Genomic DNA, 20,416 nt, shown 5'->3' with positions numbered 1-20,416 from the left:
CACAGAAGCTATTCCCTGGAGTATTGACACGTTTATCGTCTTCTACTTCCTTTTTGTTACTTTTTCAATATGTCTTTCTTTCGTCGATTCGGCAGAGAACTTCCGTCTTCCTTACCATCCACCTTCAATGATAAACAGGACTAAAATTATGTTTATCTTGGTTAATTACATTTTTCTGAATACCATTACCTGCAATAATCTATATCAAAGGCGATAGTCCCTTTTGGGACAAATGGAAAGCAATGGGCTAAGAATGTTGTTTTGTGCAAGCTTAGTCTAGTACTGCAATGGGAGCCATGTAGGATTGCCACTCTGTTATACACAGCTGCGTAGTAATCCTTTAGAGTAAACAGACGTTTACAGAAACTGACCAAAATAATATTCCTAGCATTGCGCCAACAGAAAGTTTACATCTTTCACGTGTTGTGCGACATCCCAACACATATACCATTACCTGTGTCTTGATGTCCAACACCTCCCCGTCGGTTGCATCGTGAAGCACATGCTTGTCCACAACGCCCTGGATGTTGCTGGCGAACGCCTGAAAGTAGAGTTTCCCGTCGCAGCTCTCGCCCGCCGTTATACCACACAGGCCGTGCGGAATGTAATAGGCTGGTCCTCCTGCCTTGGTGAAAAAGAAGCCGGGCTTGGGGTGGAAGTACTGGCTCTGCAGGTGTTTGGAGGCTCCAGTGCTGAGGTCCGTCACCGTCAATACATAGCCTCTGGTGTCGGAGATGTAGGCCGTGAGACCACCAGTGTCGCACGAGGCGTCCACCTGAATACAAATATATGTCGCTGTATGTCCTTTAACATGCCATCCCTGTTCTAATAAAACTACTGTTGAAGTTTATGGAATAATAGCTTTTAACCTCTCAGAAGAACTGATAGGTTGTGACAAACAATATGATTTTAATGACTAAGCAATAAGTATTAAAATAGTTATTTAAGTAAGAATAAATTGATAATAAAACCAGTTTATGTGTCGGGCAAAAGTATAATTTCACACAGTTCCTTACGGATTCCTACCCCCATACATCTGGTTCTCAAAATTTGTAAGGTTTGTAACGGAACGCTTGGAATTGAAAATACGAGTAACTGAGAATTGAACTTTTCATGCATCAATTACGTAATTAGGGACCCCACCATTTCCTTCATAAATCTTATAAGTACTTTTGTAGCTATTAAAATGTCATGAAGACAAATTTTCAGAACTATCTGAATTGGTTTACGAAGCTGTATTGGGATAGGAGAAAGTACTTAACATTTTTAGTCCGATTTAAAAACATGTTCTATTATAAATTTCTTTCTCTGTAAGTAATTAGTTTCTGCTATGTAGTCTTGTGTGTGAATTTTCTCAGTGGTCTGTACACATTTTGCTCAAGCTTGTATCTGAAAGAGACTCGTGCTATACCTATTTATTAACATGTCCATCATGTTAATAGGAAATCTACGGATGAATGATAGAGGACGGAACAGGTGACTTCACCACCTAATCCTTGGAAGGATTTGATGATGAGGACGATGACGATTTACCTAGAAAATGAAGTAAATAAGCAAGCAAGGTTAACTTTTATGACTCTTTATATTTCAGGACTAGATTCACACCCATAGGTTTGCTCCTGTATGCATATGTCAAATATGTTGCACATATCTTTTCTCTCCCCCTCTCTCTGTCCATCTCATTCTCCCCCTCCTCACTATGCATCTCCTCCTCTTCCCACACTCTGTTCTGCCATGCTCGTCTACAGGTACACACCCAGAAATGTCGGTTCTGCAGGCAGCCTAGACGTCAAATATTACCAAACTCCTTCGCCCTCACATCCACTACACCAAAAAACCCGACAATGAAAATGAGTTAATATTGTATTTTCATCCAATTCTGAGCTGTGTTTAAAATTTCATGTCTTCAACTCTTCGGGAAATTGGTTTAAAATCAATTGAAAAATTTGTTTCTAACCGACAGAGACGAAAGTAAGTGGCCTAATAAAAAATAAAATAACGAACATGTGGATAAACCATGAATCCTAACGGAAGGAAAAATCAGGGAAATCAAACAAGGTTCTGAATATTACGTATAAGACTTTATCGTTTTATATTGTAACTTGGAATTTCAGAATTAGATCTTCGAATGAATGAAAATATCAAGCAGTAAATTTTGTTCGTAAGATGTCCATCATCTATAAGAAACTGCAGCGTTCGGGAAACACGAATCCCAGATCCCAGATTGTGTAAAAACAGTAATGCAGAGCATCAGGATCTCTTCCTCCCGCCACCGAGCGAGGTGGCGCAGTGGTAACACACTGGACTCGCATTCGGGAGGACGACGGTTCAATCCCGCGTCCGGCCATTCTGATTTAGGTTTTCCGTGATTTTCCTAGATCACTCCAGGCAAATGCCGGGATGGTTCCTTTGAAAGGGCACGGCCGACGTCCTTCCCCATTCTTCCCTAGTCCGAGCTTGTGCTCCGTCTCTAATGACCTCGTTGGCGACCGGACGTTAAACGCCAATATCCTCCTCCGCTTCTTCCCGCCCTTCTCCTCCGCTCTCCATCCTCCGCAACCCAATACACCCAGACAAATGTTTGGAGAATAAGAATGAATTCTTGACCTAAGACTTTCATGCTTATATGAACCTATCATTGTTCTGAGTACTTATACTTCAGCCTTGAAGCTTATCCAGGTTGCTAGCAAACTGACGACAATATGCCTTCAGGAATTACTGTAATCTACAATATGTCTATTACGCTTTCCAAGGAAGTCAGAAACCACCGATATAAGAAAGCCCAATTGAAGTAGAATAAAAGAAGCGAACAGCTTGCTTGCGAAAGCGATCTAAATACCAGTACTCGGAATGCTTCTATAATTGTTACGAATAAAGCTCATCTTTCAGCCTTTAGAGCTGCCAACAGCATCTGAGCTGATAAGCAACAGCAGAAACGTAAGGGACATCACAGAAAAGTAAAACGGAATTAAGGAGTCCAATGGATCAACAGTCTGCAACACAGCCCGTACAACGCCAATCAGATGACATTATCACTAAGGCATGCAGATGGATCCCTAATTAGAACATAATTTTGATCTGAATTTCATTCAGAACAATATGATCAAAACTGCCCTCGTTGTCACCCCTTCCACCCCCACCCCCACCCCCCCCCACCACCGCTTACCGTAGGGGTCAGTTTCGAAAGAGTCGTACTTGGCTCTTACTATCGAGAAAAATACAGCAGTGTGCCACATACTATGTGCTAAGATCATAGAGACCGAGAAGTCGGCTCGGCGTGTGCACGCAATGGTTTGTGGGGTAAAGGGATAAATTTCACAGAATATGCCTGATTCTAGAAAAAAACTAAAAAAAACTTCTCGGATAATATCGAAGAACGAACAGATACATCAAAAACAAAACACGGGAAGTGGAACTAGAAAAATGTTGAACACCATTTCTGTCCTTACTTACTGAGTGGATGGTGATCATGGATCAAATCTAAATAACAAGTGAGTACAATTAAGATAACAGAAATGAGCTGTCTCAGAACCCTAAAATGTAGACTAGTTTTATTTAACGATAAAGACATTAAGAATAAATTAACATACGAAAAATACATAATGGACTGAACACATTGACGGGATAAGCAGTTAAAGATTACCTGCGAAAATCGAAGATACAATTACATAGTATATGAAATAAATGAAGATCATGGATATCACTTAAGAATATGCAGAACGCTTGAAGTATAGATCGAGAATACTAGACACATGACCTCAGTAGTTTCGTTCCGTAGGAATTCACACACACCCAATAATACAAGTCAGCAAGTTCTGTAGACTTTTTTCATATTTTTAATAATGTTTGAAAAAGTAGACACTGGTGACGATCTTGTACCTGTACTAAGTTCATGAAATCTGTGATTTCGGAATATTTCTGACATTAGCTGCATTAAGTATGAAGATATCTATTAGCGACACTTGAAAATTTGTGTCAGACCGGTTCTCAATCCGAATTTCCCGATTTTCGCAAGTTGTCGCCATAACCACTTTGGTTGTTCGTGTGCTCTTGCTGGACGAACCCAAACATTCATTTATATCGTACTGTCTACGACTGCATCGCTCAACTATTTACATGCATTCCCCTCACAAGATTTCAAGAAGAGTAGAGTATTTGACGTTAGTATTATATTTGTCATTTTGGCCATCGAGGTGTTTTAATAGTCGTAAGTACTACTAGCCTCGACAGTAAAAATTTCGATTCTAATACTAACGTTAAATACATTCGTCTCTTTGAAAACCTGTGGTGGAAATCCAAGTAAGAAAGTTGCGAGCGATGGGATCTTAGTCAGTACAACATAAGAAAGTTTGGGTTAGTCCTGGAAGTGCGTTCGGATTTCCGAAGCGGTTAAGGGGCCCAGTCGTGACAAGCGGGAAATTCAGGTTTGAGTCCTGCTCCGGTAGAAATTTTCACTAGTAATACCTTCATACATAACGCATCTAATATCAGAAAGATTTCGCTGTTGGGAATAGATTTCAAGAACTTTCTCAGATTAGCACGTCACAAGAACATCAGAATTTGCAGCACGGGGTAGCCGCGAGGTCCTGAGCGACTTGCATGGTCCGTGCGGCTCCCCCAGTTACAGGTTCCAGTCCTCCGGCGGGCATAGCGTAAGTTAAGTTAAGTAGTGTGTAAGCTTAGGGGCCGATGACCTCAGCAGTTTGGTCCCATAAGACTTTACCACAAATTTCCAAATTTCCAATCAGAATTTGGTAAGAAGTCAGTGGACAGAAAATGTAGCTGCTTTATTAATACATTGTCGTTTCATACAAATACTCACCCATAAAGTAGAGTACATAGAGTTGCAGGCTGCGTTCTGGATGACTATGGAGTTGATGACCTCATCAGTCCGCAGGTCGAAGGCGACAATTTTGGGTGGACACACATTTTTGGGGCTCGTGGTCAAATCCAGAACACCATTGTCGATCGCATATAAAGTATCATCATCCGCCCACGTTTTCTGAAACAAACGGTCAAAGACTGTATTCGCAGAACACATTTATGATAACAGATGTCTGTCGAGCCCTGATCAATGCTGCACTCAGAAATTATTACTCGCCCCGTCTCTTAGAGCTCCTTGCCCTTACTTGCTATGTATCTACTGCTTTTGTACTTAAGTGTCTGCAGTTTAAAGAATCGTAACAAAAGTGAAGGAACAAGCAGTGGCGGATAAAGAGTTGTATGTTATTGCCTAGCTTTTAAATAATGAAATACAGACTTCTAAAAGGAATACGACGCTTCAATTGCAGCGGTAAAGAGTTCTATAAACAAATATTCTTGTTAAGTTTAAATAAAAGCAATAGGAATGGCGAATGTGAGTGGCAGGTGACAATGAATGGACTTCTGTATTTCGGGATGTAATAGTTTTCTATGGTGTGTAGGAGATAGCATTCACCCTTAAATAAAGCAAGGACATAAATACAAACCGAGCGAGGTGGCGCACTGATTAGCACACTGGACTCGCTTCCGGGAGGACGACGGTTCAATCCCGCGTCCCAACATCCTGATTTAGGTTTTCCGTGATTTCCCTAAATCGCTTCAGGCAAATGCCGGGATGATTCCTTTGAAAGGGCACGGCTGGCGTCCTTCCCCGTCCTACTCTAATCCAATGAGACCGATGACCTCGCTGTTTGGTCTCTTCCACCAAATCAACCCAACCAACGTACAAAGACAAACATATGGCAGTAGGACTGGAAACATTTCTTGGACAATAGCGTCTTTTACTACACGAAAAACGAAGATAATAAAGAAAAGACTTAACGGAATAGATTATGCAGAAAAAAATCCTAGGAGATAGAAGAGATTTGTTGCTAAAGCGAGATAAGAGTGCAAACATCTGTACGAGTGTTGCCAATTGGATAAAGATGCTAGTTTCCTGCTGTAATGAAAGAAGAAGACAAATGAGTATATCAAGAGCATATGATATGAGGAAAGTTTGTCTGCCTCCAAATATCGAGTCGTTTTATGCATTAAATTACCATAAAGAAAGAAGTTTTTGGAATTTAACGTTGCGAACAGGGCACCATATGTGAGTGAATGAGGATGGCATCGTATCAAGTAAAGGAAGTAACAAAGGGAACAACAACTCGGAAGGTGCGCTAGCGATGAACACTAGGTCATCATAGAAAAAGGAAAATTTACTGTCAGGAATAATTTAATGTAGAAGTTAACGGTAATCCTTACTAACAATAGGAATATATAGTTGACACATTGCATAGGAAGTTCTCAGGTACCCAAGTGATGAACACAAAGTGCAGCGGTAGCAAAAAATGAAAGTGAACAGTAATCTAGAGTACTGGACTTTTTGAATGTATTTAACTCAAAACTCATTGGAAATAGCTGATAGTTTGAAACTACTAAAGAAGTGTCTACCGATCTCTTTTGTCCTTGAAAAATATGTGCCGAGTGGCTCATTACTTTCACTGTCTGCCCTTTCCCCATTACAGTATTCATGTATTTCAGTGTTGTGTTGCCTCACACTAACGTTAACTCTATTTTCTCTTCCTCCATAGACAATTCCTCCTCCAGTTAAATGGAAATCTTTGCAGAATGAATATATTTGTAACGATGGAAAATAAGTCAGGTAGCCTCGAAGCATCGGAATAAGTCTCCTCATTCTATGGTGTTCTTATCAGGTTCCATCGCAATGCCACTGTGTTTCTGGCGCACAAAGCTGCTCTTTCTGCAGCTGTATCAGAATAGCTATAACAAGCGCACAGTCGATAATCAGGTCGTACGGTGACCTCTACATCACAACCCGAAACAGATGCATAAGGCGATAAGCAAGGGACGATTAGTCCATTCGCTGTCAGCAGGTTCCACTCTTTTCTGTTCGATTTCTCCTCCTCAGTTTATATCCTCCCCATCTAACTCATTTATATCATGGACATTTTGTAAGCAGCCCTGAAGCTAATGCTGATACGTGGTTGCCCAGAAGTACAATGTGGAAACTAGGCTTATTCGCTAACGCAAAGACTGTGCATTCAAGGGATAGCTTCAAGTATTCCAAGCGCAATGACAGATGTAAAATGTTAATAACAACTGAAACAGGTGAAGGAACTGATGTTAGGTATCTCGTTGATGAGCCTCTGCTGTAGAGGGACTGGAGATGCAAGCGTAGGATGTGACATCCTTAAGACTTGGTCATATGGATGGAAGATGCCTTCAGTCAACGTTCCAAATGACAGTTTATAACTAAACGTTTTCTTCTTATTCTTTCGTTTCTTCCGACTTTCGAGTAAGTTAGAATAACTTTTTAGAATTATGTACCTAACTACAGTCCAGTATTGTTTCACTCTTTGTGATCTTGCTTTTTTTCTTCTTAAGAGTTTTGGATCATTGATATAGTTTTGATTTTGTCATGTAACCTCTTTACTTTCTCAGTTTTATCTGTGGGGAAGTTTTCAGTAATTTTCAGTTCTTTTAAATCCTTCTTCAACAGATCTGGCGTGCTTTTTTTTTGTTTGTTTGTTGGAGTAGTCAGTTTTTTCATTAATATATTTTGATTCATTCGGAAAACGTGCGTATAAAAGTGAATCCCTTCCTTCATTTTGTCTGAGTGTTATGCGGATGATTGGTAAATGATATTTCTGATGGGAAATGGGTACTTGTTACGGAAATTGGGACCTCCTATTTCTCATAATACCTTCTTTACCTTGATATGCAGCTTTTCACTTGGGCCGTGATTGTTGAAGGACAGTGTTTTGCAACGTGTAGAGCTTTTCGTTTGGTTACCTTTCACGGTGTATTATTTTTTTGCATCCAACGAGAGGCTACCTGTTATACGTATTTTTGGTGATTTGGGTGCCCACTTCAGTTCTATTTCTTCTAGATTTTGCGGCCTTCCCGTCGAGGGCGCTCCATCTGATCCACCTCACCCATCCATTGACGATTCCTAATTTTTATTCTCCCACTCTAAAATGTTTGTCATTATTTTTGTCCTCTGAAAAGGTGAAAAGAGATTTTGAAAACTATTTTTTCTTCTTGTTTTATAGGTTGCGAATTTGTTCTTTAGATTCTTTCCAGTTCTCGACTAGTAGGACCATGTCACCTCCATATGTTTTTTTTTCTTTTTTTTTGCTACTATTCGGGTTCCACTGCAGGTCATCATGTCCCACTGACTACGTTTTCATTCTAGGTCAAACATCTAAAATTTGTTTTCATATTCGCTTGTTTTCTTCGTTATGCATAGTTTCTCTTTCAGAGTCAGTGAAACTATTACTTTAATAAAATTTAACCTTCCTCGTTTAGTAGTCTCGCATCACAGTTTCAGAATGAATCGAAAAATATTTAGACATTGTTATTGTGTTGCGTCGAAATGAAGTTATCCATCGTACTCAGTTTGCGGAAAACATTGTTTCGTCAGGTACTTAATTTTCTGTTCGTTTTAAGTCGTATATTCAAGCGTATAAATTTTACATTCCATTCTGAAACTGGTTTTTACAGCCGGTATGAGTTTCCTCTTTCCTTCTAGACGTCATTCTCGTGCATTACCTTGGCGTTACTAATGTGTTACGTTTATTTTCATACCGTGTACTATATTTCCGCTATCACTCGCTGACATAGTGTAGTAGTGCAATAGTTCTCGGGATTTTTTCGCATATTCAGTTGCCTAATGTTCACACACTTTTATCAGGTCTGCGACGTGGCAAGAGAAACGAAATGATCGTATGCCATAATTAGCTGGGAGACCCCATGTGCGGTTGTTCGCCCGCCCAGTCAGAACTTTTTTATTCGACGTCGCTTCAGTGACTTGAGCGTCGATGATGATGAAATGATGAAAACACAATACCCAGCTCCGAGCGGGTAAAATCCTCGACCCGTCCGAGAATCTCACCCCCTGCCACTGCCGATTGGCGTTCTATCTTGCTAGCTACTCAGAAATCTATGGTTACATGCATTAGAAGCTGTTTGCCTTTTGTTACTACTACAATATTATTAAAATTTTATTAAAATTTTCAATCTGCATTCTGAATGTTTTTATATTTCATATTTATTAAATGACTGGCCGTCACACAATAAGAGATTGTTCTAACACAGTTTTACTCAGGTTTTGCTATGAGGCTTTTATATGATTCGCATTTGATATCTTTCGTTGTATATTATCTTCATTTGAGCCTACAGACCGAGGCTGAAAGTTCGTTTTATCGACGCGGTCAAATTAACTGCTATTGTTATATGATTTTTTTATTTCTACAGCTCTGTTTTGATTTACTTTGCTCTAGTTAACTATTTGTCTTTAGGAGGTATGGAAAATTTGGCTAGAAGTTTATTGTTGTTCTTGTGGTCTTCAGTCCTGAGACTGGTTTGATGCAGCTCTCCATGCTACTCTATCCTGTGCAAGCTTCTTCATCTCCCAGAACCCACTGCAACCTACATCCTTCTGAATCTGCTTAGTGTAGTCATCTCTTGGTCTCCCTCTACGATTTTTACCCTCTACGCTGCCCTCAAATACTAAATTGGTGATCCCTTGATGCCTTAGAACATGTCCTACCAACCGATCCCTTCTTCTGGTCAAGCTGTGCCACAAACTTCTCTTCTCCCCAATCCTATTCAATACCTCCTCATTAGTTATGTGATCTACCCATCTAATCTTCAGCATTCTTCTGTAGCACCACATTTCGAAAGCTTCTATTCTCTTCTTGTCCAAACTATTTATCGTCCATGTTTCACTTCCATACATGGCTACACTGCATACAAATACTTTCAGAAATGACTTCCTGACCCTTAAATCTATACTCGATGTTAACAAATTTCCCTTCTTCAGAAACGCCTTCCTTGCCAGTCTACATTTTATATCCTCTCTACTTCGACCATCATCACTTATTTTGCTCCCCAAATAGCAAAACTCCTTTACTACTTTAAGTGTCTCATTTCCTAATCTAATTCCCTCAGCATCACCCGACTTCATTCGACTACATTCCATTATCCTCGTTTTGCTCTTGTTGATGTTCATCCTATATCCTACTTTCAAGACACTATCCATTCCGTTCAACTGCTCTTCCAAGTCCTTTGCTGTCTCTGACAGAATTACAATGTCATCGGCGAACCTCAAAGTTTTTATTTCTTGTCCATGGATTTTAATACCCACTTCAAACTTTTCTTTTGATTCCTTTACTGCTTGCTCAATATACAGATTGAATAACATCGGGGAGAGACTACAACCCTGTCTCACTCCCTTCCCAACCACTGCTTCCCTTTCATGTCCCTCGACTCTTATAACTGCCATCTGGTTTCTGTAAAAATTGCAAATAGCCTGTCGCTCTCTATATTTTACCCCTGCCACCTTCAGAATTTGAAAGAGAGTATTCCAGTGAACATTGTCAAAAGCTTTCTTTAAGTCTACAAATGCTAGAAACGTAGCTTTGTCCTTCCTTAATCTAGCTTCTAAGATAAGTCGTAGGGTCAGTATTGCGTCACGTGTTCCAACATTTCTACGAAATCCAACTGATCTTCCCCGAGGTCGGCTTCTACTAGTTTTTCCATTCGTCTGTAAAGAATTCGCGTTAGTATTTTGCAGCTGTGACTTATTAAACTGATAGTTCGGTAATTTTCACATCTGTCAACACCTGCTTTCTTTGGGATTGGAATTATTATATTCTTCTTGAAGTCTGAGGTTATTTCGCCTGTCTCATACATCTTGCTCACCAGATGGTAGAGTTTTGTCAGGAATGGCTCTCCCAAGGCCGTCAGTAGTTCCAATGGAATGTTGTCTACTCCTGGGCCCTTGTTTCGACTCAGTTCTTACATTGCTCTGTCAAACTCTTCACGCAGTATCGTATCTCCCATTTCATCTTCATCCACATCCTCTTCCATTTCCATAATATTGTCCTCAAGTACATCGCTCTTGTATAGACCCTCTATATACTCCTTCCACCTTTCTGCTTTCCCGTCTTTGCTTAGAACTGGGTTTCCATCTGAGCTCTTGATGTTCATACAAGTGGTTCCCTTTTCTCCAAAGGTCTCTTTAATTTTCCTGTAGGCAGTATCTATCTTACCCCTAGTGAGATAAGCCTCTACGTCCTTACATTTGTCCTCTAGCCATCCGTGCTTAGCCATCTTGCACTTCCTGTCGATCTCATTTTTGAGACGTCTGTATTCCTTTTTGCCTGCTTCATTTAATGCATTTTTATATTTTCTTCTTTCATTAATTAAATTCAATATTTCTTCCGTTACCCAAGGATTTCTAGTAGCCCTCGTCTTTATACCTACTTGATCCTCTGCTGCCTTCACTACTTCATCCGTCAAAGCTACCCATTCTTCTTCTACTGTATTTCTTTTCCCCATTCCTGTCAATTGCTCCCTTATGCTCTCCCTCAAACTCTGTACAACCTCTGGTTCTTTTAGTTTATCCAGGTCCCATCTCCTTAAATTCCCACCTTTTTGCAGTTTCTTCAGTTTTAATCTACAGGTCATAACCAACAGATTGTGGTCAGAGTCCACATCTGCCCCTGGAAATGTCTTACAATTTAAAACCTGGTTCCTAAATCTCTGTCTTACCATTATATAATCTATCTGATACCTTTTAGTATCCCCAGGATTCTTCCATGTATACAACCTTCTTTTATGATTCTTGAACCAAGTGTTACTTATGATTAAGTTGTGCTCTGTGCAAAATTCTACCAGGCGGCTTCCTCTTTCATTTCATTGCCCCAGTCCATAATCACCTATTACATTTCCTTCTCTCCCTTTTCCTACTACTGAATTCCAGTCACCCATGACTATTAAATTTTCATCTCCCTTCACTATCTGAATAATTTCTTTTATTTCATCATACATTTCTTCAATTTCCTCGTCATCTGCAGAGCTAGTCGGCATATAAACTTGTACTAGTGTAGTAGGTGAGGGCTTCGTATCTATCTTGGCCACAATAATGCGTTCACTATGCTGTTTGTAGTAGCTTACCCGCATTCCTATTTTCCTATTCATTATTAAACCTACTCCTGCATTACCCCTATTTGATTTTGTGTTTATAACCCTGTAGTCACCTGACCAGAAGTCTTGTTCCTCCTGCCACCGAACTTCACTAATTCCCACTATATCTAACTCTAATCTATCCATTTCCCTTTTTAAATTTTCTAACCTACCTCCCCGATTAAGGGATCTGACATTCCACGCTCCGATCCGTAGAACGCCAGTTTTCTTTCTGCTGATAACGACATCCTCTTGAGTAGTCCCCGCCCGGAGATCCGAATGGGGGACTATTTTACCTCCGGAATATTTTGCCCAAGAGGACGCCATCATCATTTAATCATACAGTAAAGCTGCATGCCCTCGGGAAAAATTACGGCTGTAGTTTCCCCTTGCTTTCAGCCGTTCGCAGTACCAGCACAGCAAGGCCGTTTTGGTTAATGTTACAAGGCCAGATCAGTCAATCATACAGACAGTTGCCCCTGCAACTACTGAAAAGGCTGCTGCTCCTCTTCAGGAACCACACGTTTGTCTGGCCTCTCAACAGATACCCCTCCGTTGTGGTTGCACCTACGGTACGGCTATCTGTATCGCTGAGGCACGCAAGCCGCCCCACCAACGGCAAGGTCCATGGTTCATGGGGGCGAGAAGTTTATTAATAAGTAAAAATATATTTGCATACGGCATATCGAAGTTATTTGGCTGACAAGAATCACTTACATGCTGAGTTGCCTTGCCACGCTTCGCACGGCTCAGCCCGTCCGAGGTTCGAGTCCTCCCTCGGGTATTGTTCTGTGCGTTGTCCTTAGTGTAAGATAGTTTAAGTAATGTGTAAGCTTAGGGTTCCATGACTTCAGCAGAGTATTCGGGAGGCGACGGTTCAATCCCGCGCCCGGCCATCCTGATCCAAGTTTTGCGTGATTTCCCTAAATCGCTCCAGACAAATGCTAGGGTGGTTCCTTTGAAAGGGCACGGCTGACTTCCTTTCCAGCCCTTCCCTAATCCAATGAGGCCGATGACCTAGCTGTTTTGTCTCTTCCCCCAAACAACCGAACCCAACTTCACCAGAGTGGTGCCTTAGGAACTTAGCACCACCATGCTCGGTGTAATGGAAATAGATACACAGTGCTCCCCAGATAACTTCAGCGTTGTCTGTAACTACATACACTATGTAATACATGGGATGAGATAGTTTACTTGAGATAGTTTGCTTCTGCAGGCACGCCATACGTCGGTACGTTTGCATGCTTTACCTATCCTTTATCTGAGGTTATATCTGCAGCTTACGCTTCATATTAACAAATCATTAGCGTCACGTGAAAAATAAAAGCAGTAGTTATTGGGGCGTAAAACAACCATTCAGTAAACGTAACTGTCATTAACTGTTGGCAGAAATTTTAATATGTTGTGGTTAATGTACTGGTTCTTATATCAGATCCGTGTTGAAAGCCAGGACAATGCAACTCCTCTTTCTTTTCACTTTACTTACCTTAAATTTAGGCTGTTAATAAATGGAAGAATACAGGAAAGAAGAAAATAAAAACAAGTATACTCTCAGCAACAATTTTCAACACACGAGAATTCTAGTGGTTTAAAAAGAGTATTTTATATGCTCGACGATGTTAGTACTGGCCGAATCTTAGATATCGCGTCTTAGAAACATATCTCGGACAATAAAGACTCTTTGATATAATCCCATTTGTCCCTTATTGCAGCCTTATACCTTTTTACCCTGCACGTTTTTCTCAAAGTTACAACCATTTATAACTCGTCTATTAAAGAATCACCAACAAGAACAAACATATTTGTCTGACCTCAGACTTGACCACATTCCAGTAACCTCAATATTGCGTTTAACTCTGTATTAAGCACAGTAAACGAAACCTCAGAAGACGATCAGGGGAAACCACAGAGCAACCAAGAGAGTCTAGCTGCTTATGTCTATCTGCGAATGCAGCGATGCCGCGTGAACTCGAAATCCACCGACAAAATTCCCAAGTTATTTCGGCATATTATTTTGAGTGTTTTGATGGATGGTTCTTATTGTAACCGGAATCTGATACGACCGGGGGACGCTGGTGGTTCGGCCGAGGCCGTCGATGCCGAGTCGCCGAATACCACTAACGATGGATGAACAATGCGATAGCACAACGGGACGGTCAGTCCGGAGTGTAAGACAGAATGAGTGCTGAGACGTCGCAGCATTTGAAACATCGCGACGCTATGTACAAGGAACGATACGTAAGTGCAGTCGGTGTTACGTAAGGCAAGACGTGGGCTCATATTTCTATCCTTATAACTGTTTTTTTGGAGGGTATACTTCACTCAGCGTGGTATGTAGCTGCATAGAATGGTGGTGGGATGTGTGTTATCTTGAATGCCGTTGGACTGTTACTACCATCCGCAACTGCCGAGTTGTGCCGCCAAGTTGTCAGCTGTGTCGAACATTTTCTGTACTTTGTCTCTGACATTTGCTGCAGAGACTTTTCCTGTATTGCGTCGTGAACTTCCGTTGTGGGTGGCCCACCAGGAGGCTTCCCGTGCCGTGAGTAGACAACTGTTTTGTATTACCTAAAGTATCTGAAATCCGTTGTACATTATGTTACTCAAGATGTCGGACCACACAGGAACGTAGGTTCCACTATTGCTTTGTAAAGCTGTATCTTCCTGTTGGTGTTCAGGTGAATGCTCTTGAAAAATGGCGCCAATGGTTGAAGCATGCGTAGTCACGCTTCTTTCATCTCTGCCTGGTAGTGTGTGAAAAGACGCTTCTTACCCACATGGACTCCCAAGTATTTCACTACTGGGGATCACGGGATAAGCTGGCTGTTGACTGGGTCTGGACCTGTGCGCTGTTTGCTTTATATCGCGGACGCGGGCGCTGATGGGCTGGCGCTGGCGAATAGCGCCGAGGGGGCGACAGCAGCTGTCGCAAATACTGGAGCGCTGCATAGCGGCTATCGTCTGGATACGTGCGTCCTGGCAGGCTTTCGAACCAGTCATGCTGGGATAACAGAGGTTTCGTGGTCTACACTGGCTCGTTACAGAGCAATGATTAATTTTTTTTCCCACCCAGTTATCTTTGTTTACGTAAAAATACAGCCGCGCGGAGTGGCCGGGAGCTTAGAGGCGACATGTCACTGGCTGCGCGGCCACTCCCGTCGGAGGTTCGAGTCCTCCCTCGGGCATGGGTGTGTGTGTTATTCTTAGCGTAAGTTAGTTTAAGTAGTGTGTAAGTCTAGGGACCGAAGACCTCCGCAGTTTGGTCCCTTAGAAAATGACACACATCTGAACTTCTGTTAATATACATTGCAGCGCCAAAGAAACTGGTACAGGTATAAGTATAAAATACAGAGATAAGTAAACAGGCAGGAAACGGCGCTGTAGTCGACAACGCCTATATAAGATAACAAGTGTCTGGGGCAGTTGTAAGACCGGTTACTGCTGCTGCAGTTGCAGGTTATCAAAATTTAAGTGAGTTTGAACGTGGTGTTATAGTAGAGTACGAGCGATGGGACACAGTATCTCTGAGGCAGCGATGAAGTGGGGATTTTCCCATACGACCATCTCACGAGTGTACCGTGAATATCAGGAATCTTGTAAAACATTAACTCTCCGACATCGCTACGGCCGGGAAAAGATCCTGCAAGAACGGGACCGACATCGAGTGAAGAGAATCGTTCAGCGTGACAGAAGCGCAATTCCTCCGCAAATTGCTGAAGATTTCAATGCTGGGCTATCAACAAGTGTCAGCGTGCGAACCATTCAACGAAACATCAATGATACGGGTTTCCGGAGCCGAAGGCCAACTCGTGTACCCTTGATGACTGCACGACACAAAGCTTTACGCCTTGCCTGGGCCCATCAACACCGACACTGAACTCTTGTGAGAACAGTGAGTGAGTGAGTGAGTGAGTGAGTGAGTGAGTGGAACAAGTTTGGTTGCAGACAAGACACACACGGACGACATTCGCAATGTTGTGCAAATGTATTCTTTGCCTTACAGACGCAGAAGTTAAAAGTGGTAAGAAACGATATGAAATTACTCTTTACCAAGCCACAGGTGACCGTGTGTCCCTTTCAACAAATTACTCAAAAAATATTTGTCAACAACCTGTTGAATTTTGTCAGTGGACTTAGCAGTCACCTTGTGTAGCAGTGGAGCTAATTTAAAGTGTCTAATATGAAATATGTGCATAGAATTTCAGTTTCTCCTGTGTCTTGTAAGGATTCTGCAATATCACAGGTCGAGTTATTGACTATGATTTCTAACAGATGAGAGTCACTTTATCGAATTGCTTAATCGAAATGACTTCGTTGCAGTTACCTCCGTTATTGCAGAGGTAGAATATTAAAGTAATTACTTCCCATTGACAGTGTTCAGCATAAAGCCCAGTTTGTGTTGCTGAGCGCCACCGCTCAGCGCGGAGAAAATCACCGACTCTTCCAGAAATCGAACTCGAGCCTCTTCGCTTGGCAATCCGCAGCGCTGACCGCGCAGCTACTGAAGCGGAACAGTTCTATTTTAATTATTTATTTACGTATTTCAGAATACCTACAAGCCCGTAGTGTTCTGTTCAAGCTTGTTCATCTGTTTGGTATATGACTATTTGCGCCGCGTTATTTCATTTGAGAGTTTCACTATATAGAAACCGTATAGTGGCACGCAGAATATTAACTGTGACTGAGCGGAATGGCACAATGGTTAGTGCAATGGAGACGTATTCGGGAGGACGACTTTTCAAACCCGCGTCCGAACATCCTGATTCAGGCTTTGCGTGATTTTCCTAGATCACTTCAGGCATATATTTGAGATGGCCCTTTGAAAGGGCATGGCCGATTTTCTTCCCCGTCTCTCCCTAATCCGACGTTGTGCTGCATCTTTAATGACTTCGTTGTCGACGGGACGTGAAACACTAATCTTCTCTTCCTCCTCATTTATTGTGAATGTGTAAAAGTATTTGCTGTGTCCTCTTTTCAACAATAATTATTACTCGAAATGTATTCGTTATTGTGAATATGGACAACCGTCAGCTGAATAATGGATTGACATCAGTGAAAATTTATGATCGACCAGAACACGAACCCAGATTTCCCGCTTATCGCCTTGACATCCTATCCGAGTTCGATTCACGGCCAGACCCAAACTGTCAGACGTCGTCAGCCCTGTGTCTACAACCAGCACTCGTACACCATTGAAATGTCTTCAGACATGCATGTATGACCGAAGGACCGTTTAATCGTTTTTATGATCAGCTGTGGTACGGCATTAGTGGATAAAAAACTGCATTTCGTGACTTAGTTACAGTAATTGTTCTACGTAGTACCCGTCATTATCTGATACCTCAAAGCATCAATCATTGGGTTAAATCAGTCTCTTTACGAACACAGTTGGGAGAGGCAGCAGAATTGACATAACTGCCGCATCACCAACGCCGTCCCGTCATAGCCTCTTTAATCCTGATACTGCTGTGTGGCCCTTGAGTAATCAGGCTGGCAGTCTACATAGAAGTGACAAAGGGCATGAAATAACGACATGCACTTATGCAGGTGGCGGCTGTATCGCCTACATGAAGTATAAAAGGGCAGTACATTGACAGAGCCATCATTTGTACTGAGGTGATTCATGTAAAAAGATTCCGACGTATTACGGGAATTAACAGACTTCGGACGCAGGATGGAGGTTAGAACTCTAGACCCATGGGAAATTCCATTTAGGAAAACGTTAGGGAATCCAGTATTCCGAGACCCACAGTGTCAAGAGTTTTCCTAGATTACAAAATTTCAGGCATTACGTCTCACCAAGGAGAACGCTTTGGCCGACTGCCTTCATGTAACGACCGAGAGCAGCGGCATTTGCGTAGAGATGTCAATGTTAACAGACAAGCAATACCTCGTGAAATAAGCGCAGAAATCACTGTGAGACGTACGACGGAAATGTATTGGTTAGGACAGTGTGCCGACATTTTACGTTGATGGGCTACGGCAGCAGACGACCAAAACGAGTGTCGCTAACAGCGCTACACCGCCCACGGCGTCTCTCTTGTGTTCGCGGCCACATCGATTAGACTCTGAACGACTGGAAAACCACAGCCATGTCAGATGAGTCCAGATTTCGTTGGATAATAGCTAATGGTAGGGTTGGAGAGTGGCACAGACCCAACTAAGCCACGGACCCAAGTTGTCAACAGGGCACTGTGCAAGATGATGGTGGCTCCATAATGGGGTGGTCCACGTTTACGTGGAATGGACTGGGTCCTCAGGTCCAATTGAACCTGCCTGTGACTAGAAGTGGTTATGTTCGCCTAGTTGGAGACCATTTTCAGTCATTCATGAATGGAACTTTTGTAGATGATAATGCGCCAGGTCACTGCGTCACAGTTGTTCACGATTGGTCTGAAGAACATTCTGGACAATTCGAACGAGTGATCTGGCCATCCAGACCGCACTAAATGAATCCCAGCGAACATATGTGGGTTATAATCAAGAGTTCAGATCGTGCACAAAATCAAACACCGGCAATATTTCGCAATTATGGACGGCTTTAGATACAGGAGACCTCCAACGACTCCTTGAGTGTATGCCACATCGAGTTGCTGCTCTACACCGAACAAACGGAGGTCCGACACGAAACTGGGAAATATCTCGCGATTTTTTTCACCTCATTATATTTCAGCTTTGGTTTTAGGATTGTATTTTCCACACACCAAGTGTCTTTAAGTCACGCTTCACACTTGTTCGAAATTGCCTCGTAGTTCACTAACGATTATAGAAAATTGCTCCTATAATCGAGCGAACAACAGCTTGGAATGCCGATGTGATTGAAATTGCCGCCGGATGGTAGGTGGCAGCTCTCCAGCCTCTGCACAGAGAGTGGGTATTGAGCCACACAGTGTGACGTGGGTTGTAGAGCACAAAGATAGTTGTATGAGCCACAAGAGACTCACCACGGTTGTGACGATGTCCACCAGCTGATTGTCGCAGTCGGTGATGGTGTCCTCCGTGGTGCGGTGTATATCCAGGTTGGGGTACGGCTTCTGCTTTGGATCCTCCTCGCCGTCGAAGGGGATCGTGCTCAGCGTTACCGGAATGCCGCGCCGCATAAGAGGCGTCGTCAGGAATATGCGGTTCCGCTGGTAACTATCCACTGCAAAACAAGTGAACGTAGGCAGTTAATTTTAGGTTTATTGTCTGGTATCTAACTAATTCACTGTGACAGCAACATGATTACATCGCATCAAACGATATTGAGTTCACCCATAGCAGCGTATACAACCTATCATAATGCTGAGTTGTCCCTCCACTTTGTGTTCAGTTCTCCGTTACGTCACGAACTTATCAGTTACAGCCTGTTATACTTTGACAACCACGCTTTGGTAGTAGTGCTCTTGTTTGCTACGATTTGTGCACAGGTCATCACAAACTAAATTTGAAATCCTGTGTTGCGAAACAGTAGTGGCGTGTATGAGCAACATACAAGAATATGAGGATTTAATTTACCCACACTGGTATTAAACCGTCCCCTTCATATCACCATGGTTTTTAATCAATAACGAATTTCACTAGGATACTATTGTGCATCTCTTATTGTGTTACAAACAACTTTCTGGGGATGGCAACCAGAGTTAACAGAAATTGTGAGTAACAATAAAAATAAAACACTCAGCACTCAATAACTCATCAAATTGTCATGAAAATGATAACAATTGAAAAAGTCAAGAATGATGAAGTTTTTTCCAAACGCTACGTAGCTGTATGAGGGCGCCTTATCTGCAACAACCGGTTTCACGTCACTGGACACATCTTCAGATTTATCTGTGAATAACACAAATCACTGTGTGAAACTGTTTAGAAATGGTATAATTTCAAAACCATAGATAGTGTAACCATTCAACAAAAGACAATGACAACTACTCACAATGGTCATTTTTACCTAAAGCAGGTGGATAATTAGAGTCCCAACATTCAGGAAGCTATCCACGTTAAGAGTAAAATCACGTTGGAGGGTTGTCATAATAAAGTTTAGTACATCCAACAGAAGCTTGTAAAAATGCACAGAGCATAACTGCTGAATGAGTCAGACCTTGAAACAAGCGCAGAAAATCCAAATAATGAATGGAACACTACTGTGACTATGAATAAATGCCCAAAATTTAGCAAACATCTAGAGAAACTGCTATACGTACACGAGAAATATCATCCAAAAAGTAATACTGTAGGATGAAACCGGAACTTTGAGAATGGAAGAAATCTGTAAAATAACTTACCGGATAACACCTTGCAGGATATAGGATCCAGTAGACACCATATGTATCAACTCAATGTAAGTAAAATTTATAGCCCTCTGTGATGTGTGGGACCAAACTGCTGGGTCTTGGGGTCATCGGTCCCTAATCTTACACACTAATTAAACTTACACACACACACACACACACACACATCCCCAGGGGAGGACTCGCTGGCG

The 20,416-nt window shown here is 42.0% G+C and overlaps 1 protein-coding gene across 1 annotated transcript in view; it reads right to left on the bottom strand.

Moving 5' to 3' along the window:
- Positions 1-20,416, bottom strand: part of LOC126353962 (protein yellow-like) — a 40,019-nt gene that overhangs the window by 2,665 nt on the left and 16,938 nt on the right. The window contains exons 3-5 of the mRNA XM_050003267.1: positions 18,900-19,099; positions 4,823-5,002; positions 455-775 (exon numbers count right to left, since the gene is read on the bottom strand). Coding sequence (XP_049859224.1) covers positions 455-775; positions 4,823-5,002; positions 18,900-19,099 — 701 coding nt within the window. The remainder of the gene's footprint in view (positions 1-454; positions 776-4,822; positions 5,003-18,899; positions 19,100-20,416) is intronic.

This window comes from Schistocerca gregaria, chromosome 3 (genome assembly GCF_023897955.1).
Source record: "Schistocerca gregaria isolate iqSchGreg1 chromosome 3, iqSchGreg1.2, whole genome shotgun sequence".
In the NCBI taxonomy this organism is placed as follows: Eukaryota; Metazoa; Arthropoda; class Insecta; order Orthoptera; family Acrididae; genus Schistocerca; species Schistocerca gregaria.
Note: the sequence above shows the minus strand (reverse complement) of the source record. Positions and strands in the feature narration are given on the sequence as shown.